General features: G+C 33.8%; 4 protein-coding genes across 7 annotated transcripts; 2 read left to right on the plus strand and 2 right to left on the minus strand.

Moving 5' to 3' along the window:
* Window positions 1-223: 223 nt before the first annotated feature.
* Window positions 224-8,259, minus strand: LOC123718160 (probable protein phosphatase 2C 21). Its single transcript, XM_045674584.1, has 10 exons — window positions 8,055-8,259; window positions 7,553-7,787; window positions 7,376-7,467; window positions 7,146-7,269; window positions 6,786-6,961; window positions 5,282-5,510; window positions 4,927-5,142; window positions 3,805-3,936; window positions 2,222-2,631; window positions 224-1,324 (listed from the first exon to the last, which is right to left on the minus strand). The coding sequence occupies exons 1-10, from the start codon at window positions 8,163-8,165 to the stop codon at window positions 1,103-1,105; spliced, it is 1,947 nt and encodes a 648-aa protein (XP_045530540.1). The 5' UTR covers window positions 8,166-8,259; the 3' UTR covers window positions 224-1,102.
* A 495-nt stretch (window positions 8,260-8,754) lies between these two features.
* On the plus strand, window positions 8,755-13,967 carry LOC123718169 (solute carrier family 22 member 15-like). 4 transcript variants are annotated; one of them, XM_045674595.1, is made up of 8 exons: window positions 8,756-9,304; window positions 9,366-9,469; window positions 10,032-10,191; window positions 10,875-11,201; window positions 12,094-12,318; window positions 12,630-12,847; window positions 13,214-13,413; window positions 13,703-13,967. In XM_045674595.1, exons 1-8 carry the CDS (start codon window positions 9,087-9,089, stop codon window positions 13,901-13,903), a joined length of 1,653 nt encoding a protein of 550 aa, XP_045530551.1. In that variant the 5' UTR covers window positions 8,756-9,086; the 3' UTR covers window positions 13,904-13,967. The 4 variants fall into 4 exon arrangements, with proteins under 4 accessions (XP_045530571.1, XP_045530551.1, XP_045530560.1 ...); XM_045674604.1 differs by having other exon boundaries at window positions 8,757-9,304; window positions 9,390-9,469; XM_045674615.1 differs by lacking the exon at window positions 10,875-11,201 and having other exon boundaries at window positions 8,755-9,304.
* Window positions 13,968-14,084: 117 nt separating this feature from the next.
* On the plus strand, window positions 14,085-16,105 carry LOC123720314 (BTB/POZ domain-containing adapter for CUL3-mediated RhoA degradation protein 3). Its single transcript, XM_045676870.1, has 3 exons — window positions 14,085-14,444; window positions 14,538-14,797; window positions 14,883-16,105. Exons 1-3 carry the CDS (start codon window positions 14,279-14,281, stop codon window positions 15,333-15,335), a joined length of 879 nt encoding a protein of 292 aa, XP_045532826.1. The 5' UTR covers window positions 14,085-14,278; the 3' UTR covers window positions 15,336-16,105.
* A 114-nt stretch (window positions 16,106-16,219) lies between these two features.
* On the minus strand, window positions 16,220-17,818 carry LOC123720313 (INO80 complex subunit B). The gene is made up of 3 exons (XM_045676869.1): window positions 17,526-17,818; window positions 17,103-17,446; window positions 16,220-16,950 (listed from the first exon to the last, which is right to left on the minus strand). The coding sequence occupies exons 1-3, from the start codon at window positions 17,575-17,577 to the stop codon at window positions 16,411-16,413; spliced, it is 936 nt and encodes a 311-aa protein (XP_045532825.1). The 5' UTR covers window positions 17,578-17,818; the 3' UTR covers window positions 16,220-16,410.
* Between the last annotated feature and the right edge of the window lie 1,517 nt (window positions 17,819-19,335).

Consider the following 19,335-nt stretch of genomic DNA (forward strand, 5'->3'; position numbering starts at 1 on the left):
GAATTACAAACATGTACCTCGAAACAAACAATCTTTTCAAAGTAAAATCTCTCATACCTTAAATAAAGCGATTTTAAAATCTATAAAAACCCCGATTTAGCATAGTGGTTAAGTCGGGGTCAACACACAACCAAAATCATCAAGAACGTCACAGATTAAGGTAAATGTAGGTGTGTGATGGATAATATTATTCTCTAATAAAGTGAAAAATAAAACAAATTAAGATGTCTGTAAAAATGTATTTGATGCACACAAAAGTTGATTCCGGTTTTAAATTTAACAACCAAATTACGTAACTATAAAAATAGAAATTACTCAAATTCACAAATGTAGGAACGAGCCAATTTTATTAATCGATTGTACATCTTAAAGATGGCAGATTAATTCTTTTTTAAAGTTACATTTCCTTCCTAATGTAAAACATATGTCAAACACTCAATTGAGCGAGTCATTGAATTTTATTATTGGGACCTTTTCATAAATCTATCAGAATAAAAAATAAATGATGGAATCGCAGCAAAGTCAGCTTAAAACTACACTTACAAACTATTATGAAATCAGTTCAATAATAAATTATGATCTTTCTGTTAAAATTAAACATTGGTTCTAAGGAAATATCCATAAGACCTATTAAAACAGTTACATATGGTTTAAATTTAACCAAGAGAATAGTGGGACCGACATATTTCTGCATGTTTTTCATCGCCAGTCATCGGTCAATTAATATTGTTTCACTGGGAAACGAACCCAGCGGCTTATAAAAATATAAGCCACCAACCAAATAACTCAAAACACACTCATTATAATGTTGGAGCTGCTCAAATATTGTCTTAGTGATTGGGTGTAAAAATTATTTAATTCGAACCATGAAATAGATAACGATTGTTTATGTAGTCACCGCGAACGAACTGCGAGTATAAAGCAACTGTGAAATTAAATAGTCGACATTAGGTCTGATAATTGGAGGCCCTTCATCACTAATCCGATCCATGGTTTCGAATTAACTGTTTTGAGTATTGGGTCATCTATTGTCTTATTTTCAAATATGATTTTTAAGACCTAATTCAACCCTAAATTAACCACTCCACATTTCAGTCACAGATTAAACACTCGAAGTTACTATTGAACTGGACAAGGGGTCGTCGACCTTTGGTCGCTTGGAGTCCTGTTGTTCCTCAGGGAGTTCTTCGGCTGCCCTCTTCTTGGATTCGGCTTGAGCGACCTCAGCGATGACTCCGTCTTTGAACCGTACAATAATAGCAGTCATGTTATCACAGCCCGTGCCATCGCCCATTGTGCTTGGAGCTAAACAGTGGTCAAACATCTGTGAACAAATGTATGTCTCATTATTTTGCTGCATTTGGTCCGTTTACTTATAATAATTACTCCCTAAATTTCTTATAGTTTAGTAGCAAACTTATTTCCTAGTCAAGGCGCCAAATATTTTTTTTTTTATTTGGTCTTTGGTCAATTGTTTGGGTCCGACAGAATGGTTATCAAAATAAGGCACCTGTTAAAATGGACCTTACCCAGTGTACGCCCTTGACTTGCGAACTGGTAGTAAATGTAAATTTACAATTAATTTAACTTTATTTTTGACGTTCATAAGTGTATTTGTTTACCTATATGAATAAAGTTATTTTGAGTTTGAGATACAGAAAGACGTATGTGTCTTTAAAAGATCAAATATTTTATTGATTTACGACTGATGTTGTGCAGATATTATCTTATCTCAATCCAAATTTAATTTTATCTATATATTATATATATATATATATATATATATATATATATATATATATATATATATATATATATAATTTTAGAAAATATTTATTTCATCTTAAACAATTTAATATACTAGTAATTTGTCTCGTCTTTATAATGTTTTTATAGATTGTATCACAAATATTTGTATGAAAAACTGGTTAGCTTTAGAGAACACTTTTTCACATTTATCCATATATACTAGTTGTACTAGTGGTTCCGTGGGCATCAATTTATCAAAATCAATCAAAATAAAATCACTAGTAAAACAATGAACACTTGACGTAAGGGTGAAAAGTGTAAAGGTAGCCAGTTAAGCAGATACAAAAAAATATCTCCGTCCCATACAGTTTTGTTTGTTTGTTAATTGACTGTATTTTTCAACATCCTCATAAAATAAAATATAATTATAGAACTTTAACAAAGCAAACAATGAATTAACCACGCAAGTTACCTCTTCACATATTTGCGATAGTTTCTCTCTCCCCTCAGCCAGCCTCGGTAAGATGAAGTCGCACACCTCTTGACTAGACATATAATTCCATATGCCGTCACAGGCCAACACCATGAACTGGTCCTTTTCCGGCTCTATTGTCAAAGTTTTGACATCCGGTAGAGCTGTGATCATCTGCTCCGTGGCGTCCAGGTCTTTATTCTGTTTGTACGAATGGTCCCCGATGGCCCTGGACAGGTTGAGGCCGCCGTTGATGCGGCCGTCGTTGGACACTTTGCCTCCCGCTTTCGTGATCCTTTCCAACTCTGGAGCGTCCTCGGGTTTATGGTCTATTGACATGTCTATCGCTTTTTCTTCTCTGCATATTATGCAACGGGAGTCTCCGGCGTTTGCTACGTATAGTTCATTGCCTGAAAGGAAGAAATTTATTATATTATTAACGTCTTAATTACTGAACGGGCAGAGTTGTATTTGTAAAGATGCGGCGTTACATGTAAGAACAGTTTCTTCCACACAATATGTATAATATTTGTTAACTAGTTAGGGCAATAGGTGTTTATATGTAACTACCTTTTGGCCCCGACTTTGTAGAGTAACCTTGACGATGAAAAACTTTCATATCCCAATTCAAATCCTATTTTTAACTCTATCTTCATAATAGAGACTTATGTAATTGAATATCGAAATATTGCAAAAATAAATGGAAATTGTTTAGTTAATATTTAAAACAAAAAAACTAAGCAAAAATTTCGCGGAAATATAAGGAAGGGTAATAAAATGAAACATTAAACTATTTTTCCTTTTCAATGTAATACATTTATCAGATATGTCAAATACCTTATTAATACCGTAGAAAAATATTAAATAATAGTAGGGGCCAGTCTGGGCTGTAAGGTGGGAGACGCAGTTCAAGACCGTATCGGTGAATGGCAGCCATCGTAACATGGCCGGTGTACACGGGCGCGTTGTCGTGCAGAAGGAGCAAACCTTTGTAAGCTTTTCTCGCCTTTATTCTTTAACAGGTTCTTTTAATTGATCTAGTGAAGAAGCGTGTTGTATTCTCCCGTCACGCAGACACCACGTTCCTCATAATCGATCACTGCATAGACTTTTGCTTTGACTCGGGTTGTAATTCAAAAGATAATGACCCGGTTAGGATGAAAATTGGTATATATACTAACAATTAGTCACTCAATTAGCGCCTACCGGGATGAGTAAACTCACCCCCGCCATTCCGCGAACTTTTTGACCGCCCCTTGTAGTGTCATTGTAGAGTAAATACTTTCTTGATAATGTTAATGACCCACATAGTTGACAACAAAAATTAAGAAACAAGTGATCGCTAATATTTACACTTTTTAAATGAACACTATCTATTTTAAAATGGTTTAAACATGGCATAACTAGTGTTTTGCTTATATTCAACGGAAAGGAAATTTGTTAGTTTACAATTAATATTGACACAATGTTATATAAATAAATTAACTAAAAAGAATTGCAGACAGTTTGTTGGCAATTCCTATCGTCCGTACTAGTTCTTACGTATCCTAAATAAACACGTCCGTCATATAAACAGTACAAACCTCTCAACAAAGCAACAACCGCCGTACACCCACTGTCGTTCCCAGGCTCCTCGGTCATGGAAATATCTTCTCCTTCTTCATCGCTAGACTCTGCTTCTTCCTCTTCCTCCTCCTCTTCTTCCTCGGCTTCACCTTGAATTTTAGATAAGATTACTTGATATAATATAGAAGGGTGCAGAGTTTACAAAGTAGAAATAAAACTTATTAAACGAATATAAATGCGATAGTACGAGTAATAACTTCAAATATTTTCTATTTGAACACAAACAATAAACAAACGATTTTCTTAGTTACATATTTGTATTTTCCAAGAATACATATGGAATCCTACAAAAACGCAAGATCATTGATCAGTCCACAGGGTCATTAACCATTTGCACCGATTAAACGTATTTTCCCTGTGATGTTAAGTTTATTATTACACACGCACGCACTTATATTATCGTGAAATGAAATAGGAATTTCACCATGCCATACTGCAATTTTTTTTATTTTTGATTAACTATGAATCACTTAAGATGTCATGTGGAACACGGTGTAATGGTTGCAGCTTCTTACAAACATTGATTAAAACAGAAAACTTGGCGAATAAAAAGAGTGGCGAAGAGTTTATTGCCAATTCTTCTCTTTTGTAATAACGTCAGCAATAACGTAAAATGAGTTTAATTTCTTTGGTTTAGCACATAACTCATTCACTCTTTATACAGCACCAGCCATTCTCTAATACGAAGAAATATTTTCATATTTAGACATCAACAACATACTTAAGTGTAATTGTTTTTATAATCAGCTTACAAAGGTAACCTTTTTTATTGTTGATTGCATTAACACATGTGTCATTATTCTTAGATTACATTGCCAGTAGGAAATTTTAGTCTCAGTTACTAAATGCACCACCGTCACCTATCGTTGATTATCAGTCGTAAATAAACTTTGAAACTATCAAGATGGCTAGTAAGAGATAAGCGTTGTGTTAACGAAAAAGTTTGTTTGATACATACGGTTTTTTTCTCTTCCCTTTGTATAACGAAAACGCTCTATAGTGTTTTATATGTATATCCATCACAGATGGGTGTAGATACCATAGGACAATAGATATAGTATATATAACAGGATATTAACCATCATTAGAAGACTCCTCTACGCCATTAAGAATGTCTTCTTCCGATGAATCTACCTCTCCTCCTTCAAAGGTTTCATCGTTGGAGTCACTCTCATCATCATCGGCTGTGGCTTGTCGGAGCAGAGACTCATACACGGCCGCAGCCGCTCTTCGGAGTTTCGATTTCTTGGGACGATCGGGCACCGGTTTGTCAGAGCTTGAAACCGGAGATTTGTCTAAAAGTATTCAATGGATTAATTAGAGCAAATATTTTCTAAAAGAATCAAGTTACAAATCTTACGGTGATAACAGGACAGAGGAAAGAAATAAAGTAACAAAAATGTATGTTAAAAGTAATATGGTATATAAATTTACCTTTACTCGCTTCCGGGGTTGATACTCCATTGGAGGACGTAATGTTTTCTTCGCCCTGCTTAGAATCCGAGACCTCCCCGTTACAGACCTCTGCCGGGCCGCTATTAGGCTTTTCGGTGCTTTCACTTTGTTCCGGCTGTCTGAAGGCATTATCGGCCGAACTGTCCGGAGTCGAATCTACCTCCATTGGGACTTTCTCTGGAGTTTCTTGTGGTTCACTAGTCGAAACCTGTTTTTATTACAAGGAAGTTAATGGGGCAGTAAGGTAAGGTAAGGTAGACTCATTTTCCGCACTTAGAGTCGTAATTGGTCCGTCGTGCGTTAATGGGGCAGAATTATTGAAAACAAATATCTCGTATAGTCAACTGGTTTAATTTACTGCTTAGTGAGAATAAAACAAAATGTATTGGTTTTACACTACTAGGGTAAAGCGACATATTGGTAACCTGAAAGTTAAGGATAGTAAACTCCAGTGGGGCCCACACATAGAGACTCTTTCGAATAGACTGAGCTTTGCAGCATATGCAGTAAAGAAAATCCGACAGTTTACTGATAAGGACACAGCTAAAATTGTGTATCATAGCTACTTTCACAGCGTTATGTCTCACGGTATTCTACTGTAGGGTGTTGCTGCAGAGGTTCAACCCATATTTGTGCTGCAGAAGCGGGCTATTCAGTTCATTTGTTGTGTTGCCCCAAGGGAGTCAGTAGGGAATAAATTTGAGCAATTAAATATTATGACACTATCTGGTCAATATTTATTTCCTTAAATTTCTTCACTACAGACCAATATTCTTCTAGCCAAAAAAATGCAGTACAATAAAATATAAACGATTTTATAACACATGGTGACTTTCACCAGTATAATACTCAAAACAGAAACAATTTGAGTTTACGACCAACCAGGCTCCAGAAGATAAAGCACTCCTAATATGGTAATTGTATTCATTTTTGAAATTCTAAATAAATTCAAAGCTAATAGATTTTATGAATATTTAAATGATCCTAATCCTTGGGATTGATTTTCTCCTGTTCAAACCATTTGTAAGAGTTAAAACTAGGCGATTAAAAAGAGTGGCGGAGAGTTTCTTGTCGCTCTACGCCTCTGACTTGCGAACTGGTAGTAAATTTAGAATCAATTTAACATATTTTCTGTTATTTTCAGTTGAGTTGAGTCAAGTTGAAAACATTGTGAGGCAATCAGAATGTCTTAGACCCAAAATCAATATACCAAAAAACAATGCAATGCAATATGCTTGTTCCCACTATTTCACTGTCACATTTCCTTCAGCTTCCTGGGACTAAACAATTTCCACTCAAATTTAAATTCAACATAATTCACATGTTTTGAAGGAGTATATAGATAGTAGTAGGTAAATTATGTATTCAGAATTTTAATACCAAAGGACTACCTTCATCCTAGGAAACTTGGATTGACAAATTGCATTCTGTCAATGTCAAATATTTTTCTCCCAAATTTTCATAAAATGCCAGTGTAGATTACCTCTCCATTTCGTTCTTTATCATCACTGAAATTTGTGGAAGAGACTCCTCCAGTATCATCACCATTTTGTGTTTCTTTTAAATTTGCACCATTACTGCTAGAAGAGGCCTCAATGGGCTGTTCAGTGCTTGACCCGGCAGTGCTACACTCTGCACTAGAACTTGATGCTCCCAAACCTATAATTTATTTTATTCTAATTATAGAACAAGGTTTTCTACATAGCTTTGTAAATTGTAACCACTTATTTTTAAATCAAATTGGTAATTCTTAAATTAAATAAAATATTGTTCATTACTCGAAATGATTAATACCCATTGATAATTAGTGTGTATACTATACAGTTAAATAATTTATTTTTACCTGAGCCACCTGGTTCATCGATATTCCTTTTAGCACGAAGACAAGGAGATAGTGGAGTAGCCTTATCACCGAGCCTGGCTCTGTGTAGTGTACTTAATTTGTTTTCATACTTAGCCAGCACTTCCTGAAATCAAGTTCTTTATATTGTTTCGTTGTCAGTATATTTATTACATTTTAAATGTAAACACAACCAAAACAATGTCCATTTAAATATTATTACATATATTTACCTGAAGGGGAAGACGAGCCTCCTTATATAAATTACTAATACTCTCATCCTCAGATTCCTCATTGTCACTGGGTCCAGCTGGGTTTATTTCACCTGTAAATCAAATTTCAAGTAACATTTTCACTTTAGTTAATTAATATATGTATAAATAGACATGACAATGATTGTAATCATTTACCTGCAAGCTCTTTTAAAATATCCATAACCTCTTTTGATGCAATTGAAGCATCAAAACCAAGAAAGGCATCAGTCAATGCTTTAACTAGATCTCCATTTTTATAAGCCTCTGTATTTTTTATGAAATTCGGTAAGTTCTGAGAACAATATGTAGCTACTTCAGCTCCACCGTGCCCGTCGAAAACCGCAAATAGCGATGTATTCGTATCAAAATCCAAGATTGTGTTATGGGCATCCTACAACATCAAGTCTAAGAATAAATACCAACAAAAACCAAACGCTTTATTAAACTTTGTTAAACCGTTTTAATATAGAAGAATGGTTAGTTCGGTTGTTAATGTATAGCATGGAGAGAGGTTTCTAATAAATTAGTAGGCGTTAAAGATTATCATTACTCCGATGATAAATCATATGTTGAATGTAGAGATGAGTATGTGTATATTTATTTGAGATATTAAAAGACGAAAATCATTCGACGAATGTGAATAATTTTATGATCTTACTTCTTGGTTGACACGCCACCCCTGCATGGAACTCGCGCCGCATTCATATTTATTGTTAGATTCATCATTAGATATTTTTTCCGTAACGGGTTCTGATAAATATGCACCCATACTATAGATTTGTCGACATAAATTTGTTAATTAAAATTATAAACGCGCGAATTCACACTAATAACTCCCGCAGGCGGCAAGCGTAAACCAAAAACTATGGAATCAGAAAGAGTAACCAATGACTATAGAGCTTGATCTTTAGTCTATCATTAGTATCTCAGCACTCAGTCTGTGCCATCGTTCATAATCTTTAAGAAAAAAAATAATAAACAATTTTTATATCAATGTATATATGTGAGAAGATATCTAATAAATTTAATATTGTTATGATTAAGTAATATATCTCTCTCTTAGTGATAGGTAATTGTTGTGATATATTAAACAGTAATAGAGAAGAAATAGGTAATTAACCTAAATAAAATTATTGTTTAAGATAAATCACCATGTCAAAACAATGACGCATTTGGCTGATTTCGTTTACTTAAAAACGTTTCAGTTGAGTAAGACTACTTCCTTAATAGCGGAATGCCGAATGGAAATGCGGAACAGAATAACTTTGGGATATATAACGGAAGTTATCTAATATGATTTACTACCTACTTATTCAATTTTGTAACAATTTGATTGGACCATAGGTATATAACTTATTTATCTAGAACGCGTTCGGGAAGTCTACAACCTTACATAATATTTAAATAGCAGAAGCCGAAAATCATATCTAATTATCTTTATTCATATAGGTAACATAATGTCAAAATAACATTAGATACCAACATCTTTATAATGATATAATAGGTACTATCGTAATACCCTCATCTTAAGTAATGACATTATTTCTCATATTACTATTAAAAATAAAATGTTATCGAGTTAGTAAATACTGTTATCTTAAAGAAGACGTCTAAAAGATTAAATACTTGTTGTTAAATACGAAACATTGTGTATTCTGATTTTATCATTGCGTTAAGTGTAAAAGGTACAATGGATAGTGCATACGATCAAGCGCTGTACGAAATCGGAGATGAGGGGAAATTTCAAAAGAGTTTCGACATAAAGTACAATGTTTTTTTAATATTTTTTTGGAGTATAGTTTATATGAATATTATTATGTCTTTAGCAATAACTCCATATACATGTAAATATCCCGAGAAACCACTAAATTACAGCGATTATGATTGGAAATTGAAACATATACCACAGTAAGTATTTAATTTATATGAAACATTTTTTTCCTCCCATAATACCTAATTAATATTTTAGAAATTTTATAATATTCTATTACAGCCAGACGAATTTAAAGGGTGAAATTATATTTGAGAGTTGTATAATTTACACTGACCCAGATTTAAGTAATAAAACAACAGGTACGTTACTCATGATTATGAACTTTTATCATGTTATGTAGTTATATTAACTATTTTATTTGTAATTTAGAAGAAATTTTATAATTAAACAAAATATTGCGTATTCCTTATCAACAATTCCATACCGGCCTGGATAAATCTGATACGAAAATCTAAGGATTAGTCTGATTAGAAATGTTACAGTTATTACACTAACCCAGTTACTAAATAAAAACTAAACCCTATTCTTATTACGCTCCAAGTAAATGATAAATAACAATAATTAAGCCTCGTTTTTTCATTGAAACATTCATCCATATTTACAAAAGACACAATTTTATACAGAAATAATTATATTTTTTTCAACGAGTCTCCTCTAACTGGTTCCATCTCTATCTATAATTGTCTCCACCAGCTTCATTAAGCTCGTCAGCCCACCGTAGAATTGGGCGGCTTCTATTTCTTTTCGCTGGTGGCCCTTTCCACTTAAGTTTTTTGCAATGGCAGTGCATCCCAACAATTTCACTATGCCAAATAAATTATTTAGAATATGAAAAGCCTTTTTACTCTAACGATTTTGTAGAATGTGATTTTTATATATACGATACGACTTGGTACGGGACAACTATACCATCTGAAAAGAACTGGGTGTGTAATCAAGAAATAAATATAGCTAATATTTTCGCATACAGCAAAATTGGCGAAGCGTTTGGATCGATATTCTTCGGGTGGTTCGGTGATGTGTACGTATCTTTTAATATAAAATTATGTTTTATTATGTTTTTATTCTGTTGTATTGTAACACTGAAGACTGGGATCGTGCGTTCCAACCTCTGCTGTGTTGCTATGAATTTTTCTATCTATGTAGGCGAAAATATCGTGCACTTTCCAAATTAGATAACAATGCGTGTATCGGGCAAAAGTGTCAATTGTGCGTTTTTAAGGCAGTCTTAGCCGTGCACCACCACTATGTAAAACCAGCTGCCCACAGAAGTATTTCCGAACCATTTCGACTTAGGGTCCTTCAAGAAAAGAGCGTACCAATTCTAACAAGACCGGCAACGCAATTGCGAGCCCTCTGGCAATGTGAGTCTCTACGCCCGGCGGTATCACTTAATATCAGCTCAGCCTTCTACTCGTTTGCCGCATGTTTTATATAAAAAAAGACGTTATCTTCGGGCCTGTCAAATAAACATATTCAGAAATCTGAGGGCAACTACCGAAGGCCAAAAGTTACGGTCGCAGTTGTTATTTAATTAAAAAAGATATAAAAAAAAACATCTGTGTTGTTACTGGTTTTAAAAGTAGCATCATTGATTATGTAGTTCTTGTGCTAAAAATTAAAGGCCACAGTCCTTATCTTGTGTCGTCCGATAATGTTTTTTAGTATTTTGCAAACCACTCAATTATGTGTTTTATTTTGCAGCTATGGACGTCGAGCTACTTACGTACTATCACTTTCATTGATAGTTGTGGACCGACTAGTATCTTTGATGGCTGGCTCGTCGTTTATGATATTCGTAGTTGGATGTATTATATCTACTTTACCCTCATGGTCTGTGCCTCAGACAGTTTCCGTTATTTCCATGGAAATGTCATCATCTGCCCGAAGGTCTTTTACTACCTCGCTAAGATACACAGCGTTTAGTGTTGGTTTGGCAATTATGCCTTTTCTTTATTGGTGGCTTCGAGATTGGAAAACATTTGTTATCGTCACCACTGCTCCTTTGTTACCATGTATTATGTTTTCCTGGTAAGGTTTTATTATATTTAACCCTGCTAAATAAGGTTTATCTGATATATAGATGGTCGTATTCACCGGACTGAATATAGCTATTGTTATAAGAGTGAGTTGAAACTTTGTCTGACCACATAGTATATCTCCCGTATGGTGAATCCTAAAGAGCGTAAAAACTAACATTCTTCAAAAAGTCAATAACAAGCACCAAACTAAGCCCTTAAATTCTGTTTATGAATAATGGCGTTAGTTAGAAATCAACAAATTCTGATGAGCTTAGATTTTAGAGATTAAAAGAAATCATGAGGTATGAACGTTAGAAAAGCAGTCTCAAAATACCAACGACGTATAATTGAAGCCGTGATATCTGTATTTATAAAGGAAAGCCATTTTATTGGGAGATTGAATTAATAAAATGCCAAGTAGCCGCACAAAGCTCGCGTTCTTTTATCGGATTGTTATCCGGTACGATATCGAAATATCATTTAATCAGCTCATATTAAGTATGGATTTCTAGAGATTGAAACAAAGCTTTTACTAAAAGAACATTCCCCAAAAGCGTTTTCTAATATTCAAATCTTACGATTATGATAAAAGTCAAGATCATGGCCATTGCAATATTCGAGCACTGTACAAAATGAATTTCCGTCAATTTCGAAAACATAATACAACTTCACGATCCGAGGATGGTCAAGAGCCTTGTGAATGTTGGACCGCTTACGGAACGCGTGTCGGCAAACAAATAGCACAGCTGGCTTGGCTCGTTCGAATTTCTAAGTAATGCAAATACTGGTCAATGAAGTGAAAAGTTAAGAAGGCATCAAAATCTGATTTCTTACGTGTTTACATCCAGATAATATCATTATTCAAACAACTGTGAATTTAATCTTACCCTGGTTACTTTTAGGAATATACCAGAATCAGCACGATGGCTGTATGTAGAAGGGAAGTCGAAGGAATGCGTCAAAATTTTAAATAAAATAGCTGTAGTGAATAATTCAAAGCTAAAGCCTGAAACCGAAAAGGAGCTTTTATCGGTTAAGAAACAGAAGTCCTCTAGTAGTTTTGGACCATTGGCTTTATTTACTGGAGCAAGATTAGCATTTAATACAATTTTACTTCTTTTATTATGGCAAGTATATCTACGTTTTATCAAATATTGGCATTTAACATGGAACCGGTGTTTTTTGACATTTTACTGAAATTTTTACGTACCTATATCAAAAGAACCATCCTACTCTTAAAATATTTTGTTGCATTATTATCAGTATTGTGACACAAAACATATATTTCCTTTTTTATATACTCCTCCCTCAAAGGCCGGCAATGCATCCACTAAAGTGGGTGTACATGGGCGGCCATGACTGCCCTTTTCGGGCGTCCCGTAGGCTCGTTGCTATAAGAAAAATATTTAACAGTGTGATTATTTTATATTATTTTCAGGGTTTTTGTATCAATATGTTATTCAGTACTAATTTTAAGCACGGGTGAAAAATCGGATTCCAATCCGTTCATACAATTCTCCATTCAAGCTCTGGCCGAGATCCCCTCCAATTTTATAGGAGCTTGGTTGTGTAATAATATTGGGAGACGACGTTCTGCTTCTGCTTCGTTCTTTGTCATCGGAACTATATGGATTATTGTTGCTTTGAGACAAATGAGTTAGTATTTTTTATAGTTCGAAAATGATTCTCGCTATGTCTATGTTTTACTGATATATATAGTATATTTACCGTATATTTTTTATCAGGCCACAAAGAGCCCGTAGAAAGACAATTCGACATGTACTTTTTTCTTTTGTTTTTTACAAAAGTTTGTTGCTGCGTGACCACGTCCTTTGGCCTAACATCAAACTATTTTCAATGTATCTATAAAACTATTTAGTCGCTTTGTTTCTTACTACAGACATAATATTTATATTTGTGTAACGAAAATATCTTATCGTATACGATTTAAAATCCTTTATTATTAAATACACTAGTAATACTAATATACTACTAAATATCTCCATATTTTTTGGTTTTTAGCAAGCATTGAATGGCTCCGTGCGTGGTGGATTAGTGCCGCACTAATTACTATTGGAAGACTAACTATAGCCGTTTCCTTTTTCGCAATCAACTTACTGAATATGGAAATATATCCTACCTGTCTCAGACAATCGGGACTCGCCTTGGGAAATGTTTTATCGAGCGTGGCTTCAGCTCTAGCGCCTTATATTTTGTATTTAGTAAGTAGACGCTTATTTTAATTTTCTGAAGTCAAGGTGTAATGCCCATAAGTTATCCAATATGATTCTGTAAACTGTAGATCGTTATAAATTTTGTATAACCGTGATGAAATTAATATTTTTTATTTAGGTGAGTATAACACATCCACCAGCGTATATGGTCATGGGTTGAGTTATCATTGAAAATTAATTCACTGCATGAAATGTTACGAACGAATGTAATTTTAACATACAAGCACAGTGGAAATGGAAATATGTGCTACACAATTAAATCCATGTAAATTTTCAGGGACGCCGGGTTGATCCACGTTTACCTGGCCTAATTCTTGGGACGTCTTGTTTGCTAAGCGTTTTTATTTCAATGTTTTTACCGGAAACATTAAACGCCAAGCTACCGGAGACAATAGAAGATGCTAAAGTGTTTGGAAGTAAAAGAACTCAGTTTTCAAAAGTTTCTTGTGAAATACAACGCACTGAAGATTTTAGTTAAATTCATGTTTTTATGAATTATGAATGTTATTTGTTATATAATAAACGATGTTTTGTTTCTTTTATTACTATTATATAATCCTCTTTTCATCAAATCTTTCTGTACATGATGAAAATTATGACTGCAATCTTTGGTCTATCTGCTATTTTGACAATGACAATCGTTGCTTTGGTCTGTGGTTATTGCTTACTTTCTGAGGGTTGTAGTAATAACTATTGATTTTTCTTAGTATTAGAATTAAAACAATAATGGCTATAGGCTAATATAATTATTATAACGGGAAAAACCTTCCTCAATAATTTATACAGTTGGTGATTGAAGAATTACTTAACTTCAAGAAAATACTGTAGACGCAACTACAAAAACCAATTGAAAATGTCGGGCGATCACAAAACGCTGATAAAAGGCAGCCCATCCCAATATGTTAAATTAAACGTGGGTGGTACATTATTTTACACAACTATTGGGACATTAACAAAGAGTGATAATATGTTAAGGACGATGTTCAGTGGTAGAATGGAAGTCTTGACAGATTCTGAAGGTAACTTCACATTTTCATGAACAAAATTAATGCTTATTTTATGTAATGTGATGTAAAATATAATGAGTTTATTTGAAATGAATGTTTTTAAAGGTTGGATTCTAATTGATCGCTGTGGAAGACATTTTGGTACCATTTTGAATTATTTGCGAGATGGTACTGTTGCATTACCAGATTCCTATCGTGAGATTATAGAATTACTTGCTGAAGCCAAATATTTTCTTATTGAGGAATTGACCGAGTCATGCCAACAGGCATTAGCTAAAAAAGAAAGGGAGGCTGAGCCTATCTGTAGGGTTCCTCTAATTACATCCCAAAAAGAAGAACAATTACTTATTATGTCAACTTCTAAGGTAATATTAATTAATTATTTTCTAAATACATATGTACTACTAACTTTTTTGACATCTGTAATAATAATGTTCTTAAATTTTTCAGCCTGTTGTTAAACTGCTTATTAACCGACACAATAATAAATATTCTTACACAAGCACTTCTGATGACAATTTACTGAAGAATATAGAGTTGTTTGACAAGCTGTCGCTGCGCTTCAGCGGAAGAGTACTTTTCATAAAGGATGTAATTGGTTCTAATGAAATTTGTTGTTGGTCCTTCTTCGGACATGGCAAAAAGTGTGCAGAAGTTTGCTGTACATCTATTGTGTATGCAACAGACAGAAAACACACTAAAGTTGAATTCCCTGAGGCTAGAATTTATGAAGAGACTTTGGGGATTTTGCTTTATGAAAGTAGAAATGGACCAGATCAAGACTTAATACAGGCAACATCTTCTCGAGGTGCGGTTGGAGGGCTCTCTTGTACTAGTGATGAAGAGGAAGAGCGTTCTGGACTTGCCCGACTCAGGTCAAATAAACAAAATAATCAGTCTTAGCAGTTACAGAATGGTTTAGCTCGCCTTAGGAGCTCTAAAAGGACCAATGTCTGATACCTAACAGGTTGCTTTCTACCTCCTTTCTGGCTGCCATGTTTTGGTATCTAAACTTTGACCAAAGTAGACTTCTCCAAGTCTATCTTGTATGTAGGTCCGTGAATATTGAAAATATGAAATGAGCATTTATGATAAAGGAGTAAGGTGAAAATGGACTGTCATTATATTTACATAATCTGTTGTGTTTAGTGTATAATATAATCTGATACTAGTGTTATCTTCAATACAAATAACAAGTCATAGAAGGAACTCTGTTTATTCCCAAATTTAAAATATATATATAAATTTTAAATTTGTTTGCAAAGGGTATAGCATAATGTATTATGGCTATTGGATGTAAAATGAACTAGTTATTTAAAAGATGATGTTATAATGAATGTATACCTACCCTATGTATAGCTCAAATTAATTGCCAAATCGATGTTGTATAGTAAATAAGAATGTTTAATGGTTGCTCAGTTCAAGTACAGAATACATGACAATTTTGTTATAGTCAAAACCACAGGTTTATTACATCATCTGTGAAAATATGTTTCTTTAGCTGCAAGAAAATACAGATTTTATTCACCTAAATTAGGTGAATAAATCAAATAGTCTATAGAAGCTTTTTATCTATATAATTTACTGTCTTGAAAGATTATTCTATAACTCCAACTTTATAAAAAAAATGTTTCCTAAAAATGCAATGTTTCAAAAATAAATACTGCCACACATGATATAGAAGTTAATAAAGATCAAAATACTATAAATTCATTATATTTGGTGTATATAATTATTATTCTTTTATCCTTATGAATTTTTACATAATCCAAATAAATTATACTCGCTGTATGGTATTTGTTTAATTTCTCAAATATATGTAAATCTAAAAAAGGCTTTATACCACTTTAGTATTACAAAAACTATATGTATACATAAAAGTTTTAGTGCCAGCCTAATTAATATGCATCATGAACACAAAGTCAAACCAAGAACAGCCTTCTCTAAGCATATAATGAACTCAACAGGCAATGCTTAGTTAATGTTGAAGTGCAGTATTAATTTTGTAACATTCTAAACTACAAAGTGGTACATCAGTTTTGGAGCAGTTATATTTTTTATCATTATTACAGCCTTGAATCCCACATTTTAAAGCTTTTGGTGGCTCAATAATAGCCTTACATGTTAGAGGAATTGCCATTCCTTGAGGAAACGTTAAAGTTATTGAGTTATTATTATTTTTATATACAATCATTGGTTCTTGTTTCCTTGTTGGTTTTCCCCTGTGAGCATTTTTAAGGTTTTTTGATTCTTGCTTTTTTAGAAGACGATCCATAGTTTTCTTTTTATCCTTTTCTCGTTTTTCATCTGCTAATTGTTTTCGTTTTTGTGACTTTAAAGCAGCTTTTTGAAGTGCCTCTGCAGTCATCACTTTTTCTTTGTATCCAGAGGGTAAAGCAAGTAACACTTCTCCACCGGGGCTAGTTTCTTTATCAGTACCTCTTTCATACATAGCTCTTTGTCTAGCAGTCATCATTTTAGGGTCTTTTGGTTTTATTTTCTTTAATTCTTCATCAACCTATAAAATAACAAGTATTTTAATAATGCTAAACTCCATTAACCCTTTGCACAAGTTTTAAAGTAATAGTTTGCTAATATAATAAATTTTAAATGATATTAAATAAATAAAACTGAAGATTTCATTTAAAGGGAAATAAAAGCTTTACTTACTTCTTCAAGTTTGCCTGACTTAATGGCATCCAACCATCTCTCTTCTTCACTAGATGTACCACTATCACGACCTTTACCTTTCTTTTTCTTGGAGGGCATTTTTGGGGGAGTGGTTGATGAAGATCCTGGCATAGACTTACGATAATCAGATGATTTCATAGTTTGAGCCTTTAGTAATTCAGCAGCTGTGCCAGGGGCTTCTTTTCTACTTTTTATTTTATATGGCTTATCCAGTACATCTTCATGGGATACATCAATAGAGGTATCACTATCGTACTCATAATCAGGCTTTCTTTTTTTCTTCTTATGCTTATGTCGCTTATGCTTCTTTTGTGGCGATGTATCTGTAAAGTGTTCTATAATTCTTAAGAGTTCTATATTAATTGTCGATTAAATATTTTATAATTATATATTTATATTTACCAATTACAATTTCATCTTCTGTAGTACTTTGTTCACGAAGTCTGCGGACCATATTTACTAGTTAAGAAGTAATGAAGTGTTTATATATTTAGTATGTACGTGAGAAGGAGAACAAGAAAATTTCCTTGCTCGTTATTAAATTAAATATTTTTTACACATTAAACAATGCTCGGTGGCTTTGCACAAAACTGTCAAGATAACTTTTATCCTACTTAATTTGATTTTAAATTTAAAATTAAAGGCTACCATGTAATGTCGTTTTCGTGTAAATAAACATCTAACAAGTCTGACGTTCCTGACTTATTGATTTTAAAACTGTCAGTGTCATGTACAAAATATCGCCATTAAAAAACAATAACAACCTTTTTTTTAAAAGTTAGTTCTGTCTACACAATGTACAAAATAGATTCTATTTTAAATTTCTATGATTTGAATTTCAAGTTGAATAAGGTCAAGTGGAAGAAGCTGATACCGGGGAGCTCCCGTCTAGAGGTCAGAACAGTACCTAGGTAACACTGAAAATGTTAAGTACAGTGCTGCCAGATGTTCTCCATGCTCAAGCGGATGGTGGCATGTGCCATGGCGCGATTTAAAGCGGCGGTCATGTAGGGATTGTTGGGAAATGAAAGGCATTACGCAAAGTATCTGTAATAGAAAATGGATTGAGAGGTTCAAGTTTTATTTGCTTTTTGGTTAAACGAATATAAATGTAGTAAAGTTAACCACACGGATCGTATTTTACGACGTGTTCGTACTTCAATTTAGTTCTAAAATCAGGAACGTCATATATAATAGCAAAAGAACAGTATTTGGCGTGTTTTGAAATTTGCCTTAAAAAAACCCCCAGATATTCTTTCCTCCTATTCTGCCCCTAACTCGGTTGAGAAACCCCTAAACCTAGGGGGAAATCCTCTGATCTGGCAACACTGGTTTAGAAAATGAAAAACGGCGTAATGGAGAAAGTTGCCAATACTTTTATTGTTTTTCGAAATAATCCTTTCTACACATCGTCGCATTCGATGGAACTAATGAGAAAAGCAGTAGTATTCTTTTTCATCAATCATCTTTTCTCCTTGACTACTTTCTTTCTAGTTCTAAAATTGAAATTCCAAAAAGTTTTCATTAGTAAGTTTCTAATTGGCTAGTTCCTAACATTTTCAGTGTTGCCCACGTACTGCATGTGGGGCCTGGGAGTCTCACTCACCGCACGAAACGCGAGTACAGTAAGATTATGAGTGTATTGCATCATTTCTCACGGGTTTCATGTGAAACAGTGGTACTGCCCCAGTCCTGCCTACCCATTTGGCTGACTCACGAAAGCAACGTCACTGGCGAGCGAGCACAACGAGCGTGGCACTGTCACTAGGATAGGAGTTGACAGATCGCAACCTCCCTCACAGATAATTTCACCAATAGGCGATGGGGTCGTATCGTGAAATGTCTCGACGCCGTAACGCATCGCCGTATTTTTTTTAAAAAGATTGAACAGTTTTTTAGATAGAAGAAGATAAAAACATTTGAAAAATAGAGTTTTATCCATTTGTAACAATGAAAATGGTTATAATGGCTTACTTTAGCACTCAATCAAAAACTACTATTGTTATTTAAAAAAATTATTAAAGCACTAAAAAAGCACTTCCAAACTTTTTTTAAAGTAAGAATATAATTTTTAACCTCTATACATTCTTATTATTTTGAAGGGTATATAGCGAGCACCGGTGTGAGTGGCTGATTTTAAAGAGCTTACTTGAGTTTACTTCAGTCAATCTTAAGTACTATTGATTTTGATACCTTACTTTATCTTTGTGTG

This window comes from Pieris brassicae, chromosome 2 (assembly GCF_905147105.1).
Source record: "Pieris brassicae chromosome 2, ilPieBrab1.1, whole genome shotgun sequence".
Lineage (NCBI taxonomy): Eukaryota > Metazoa > Arthropoda > Insecta > Lepidoptera > Pieridae > Pieris > Pieris brassicae.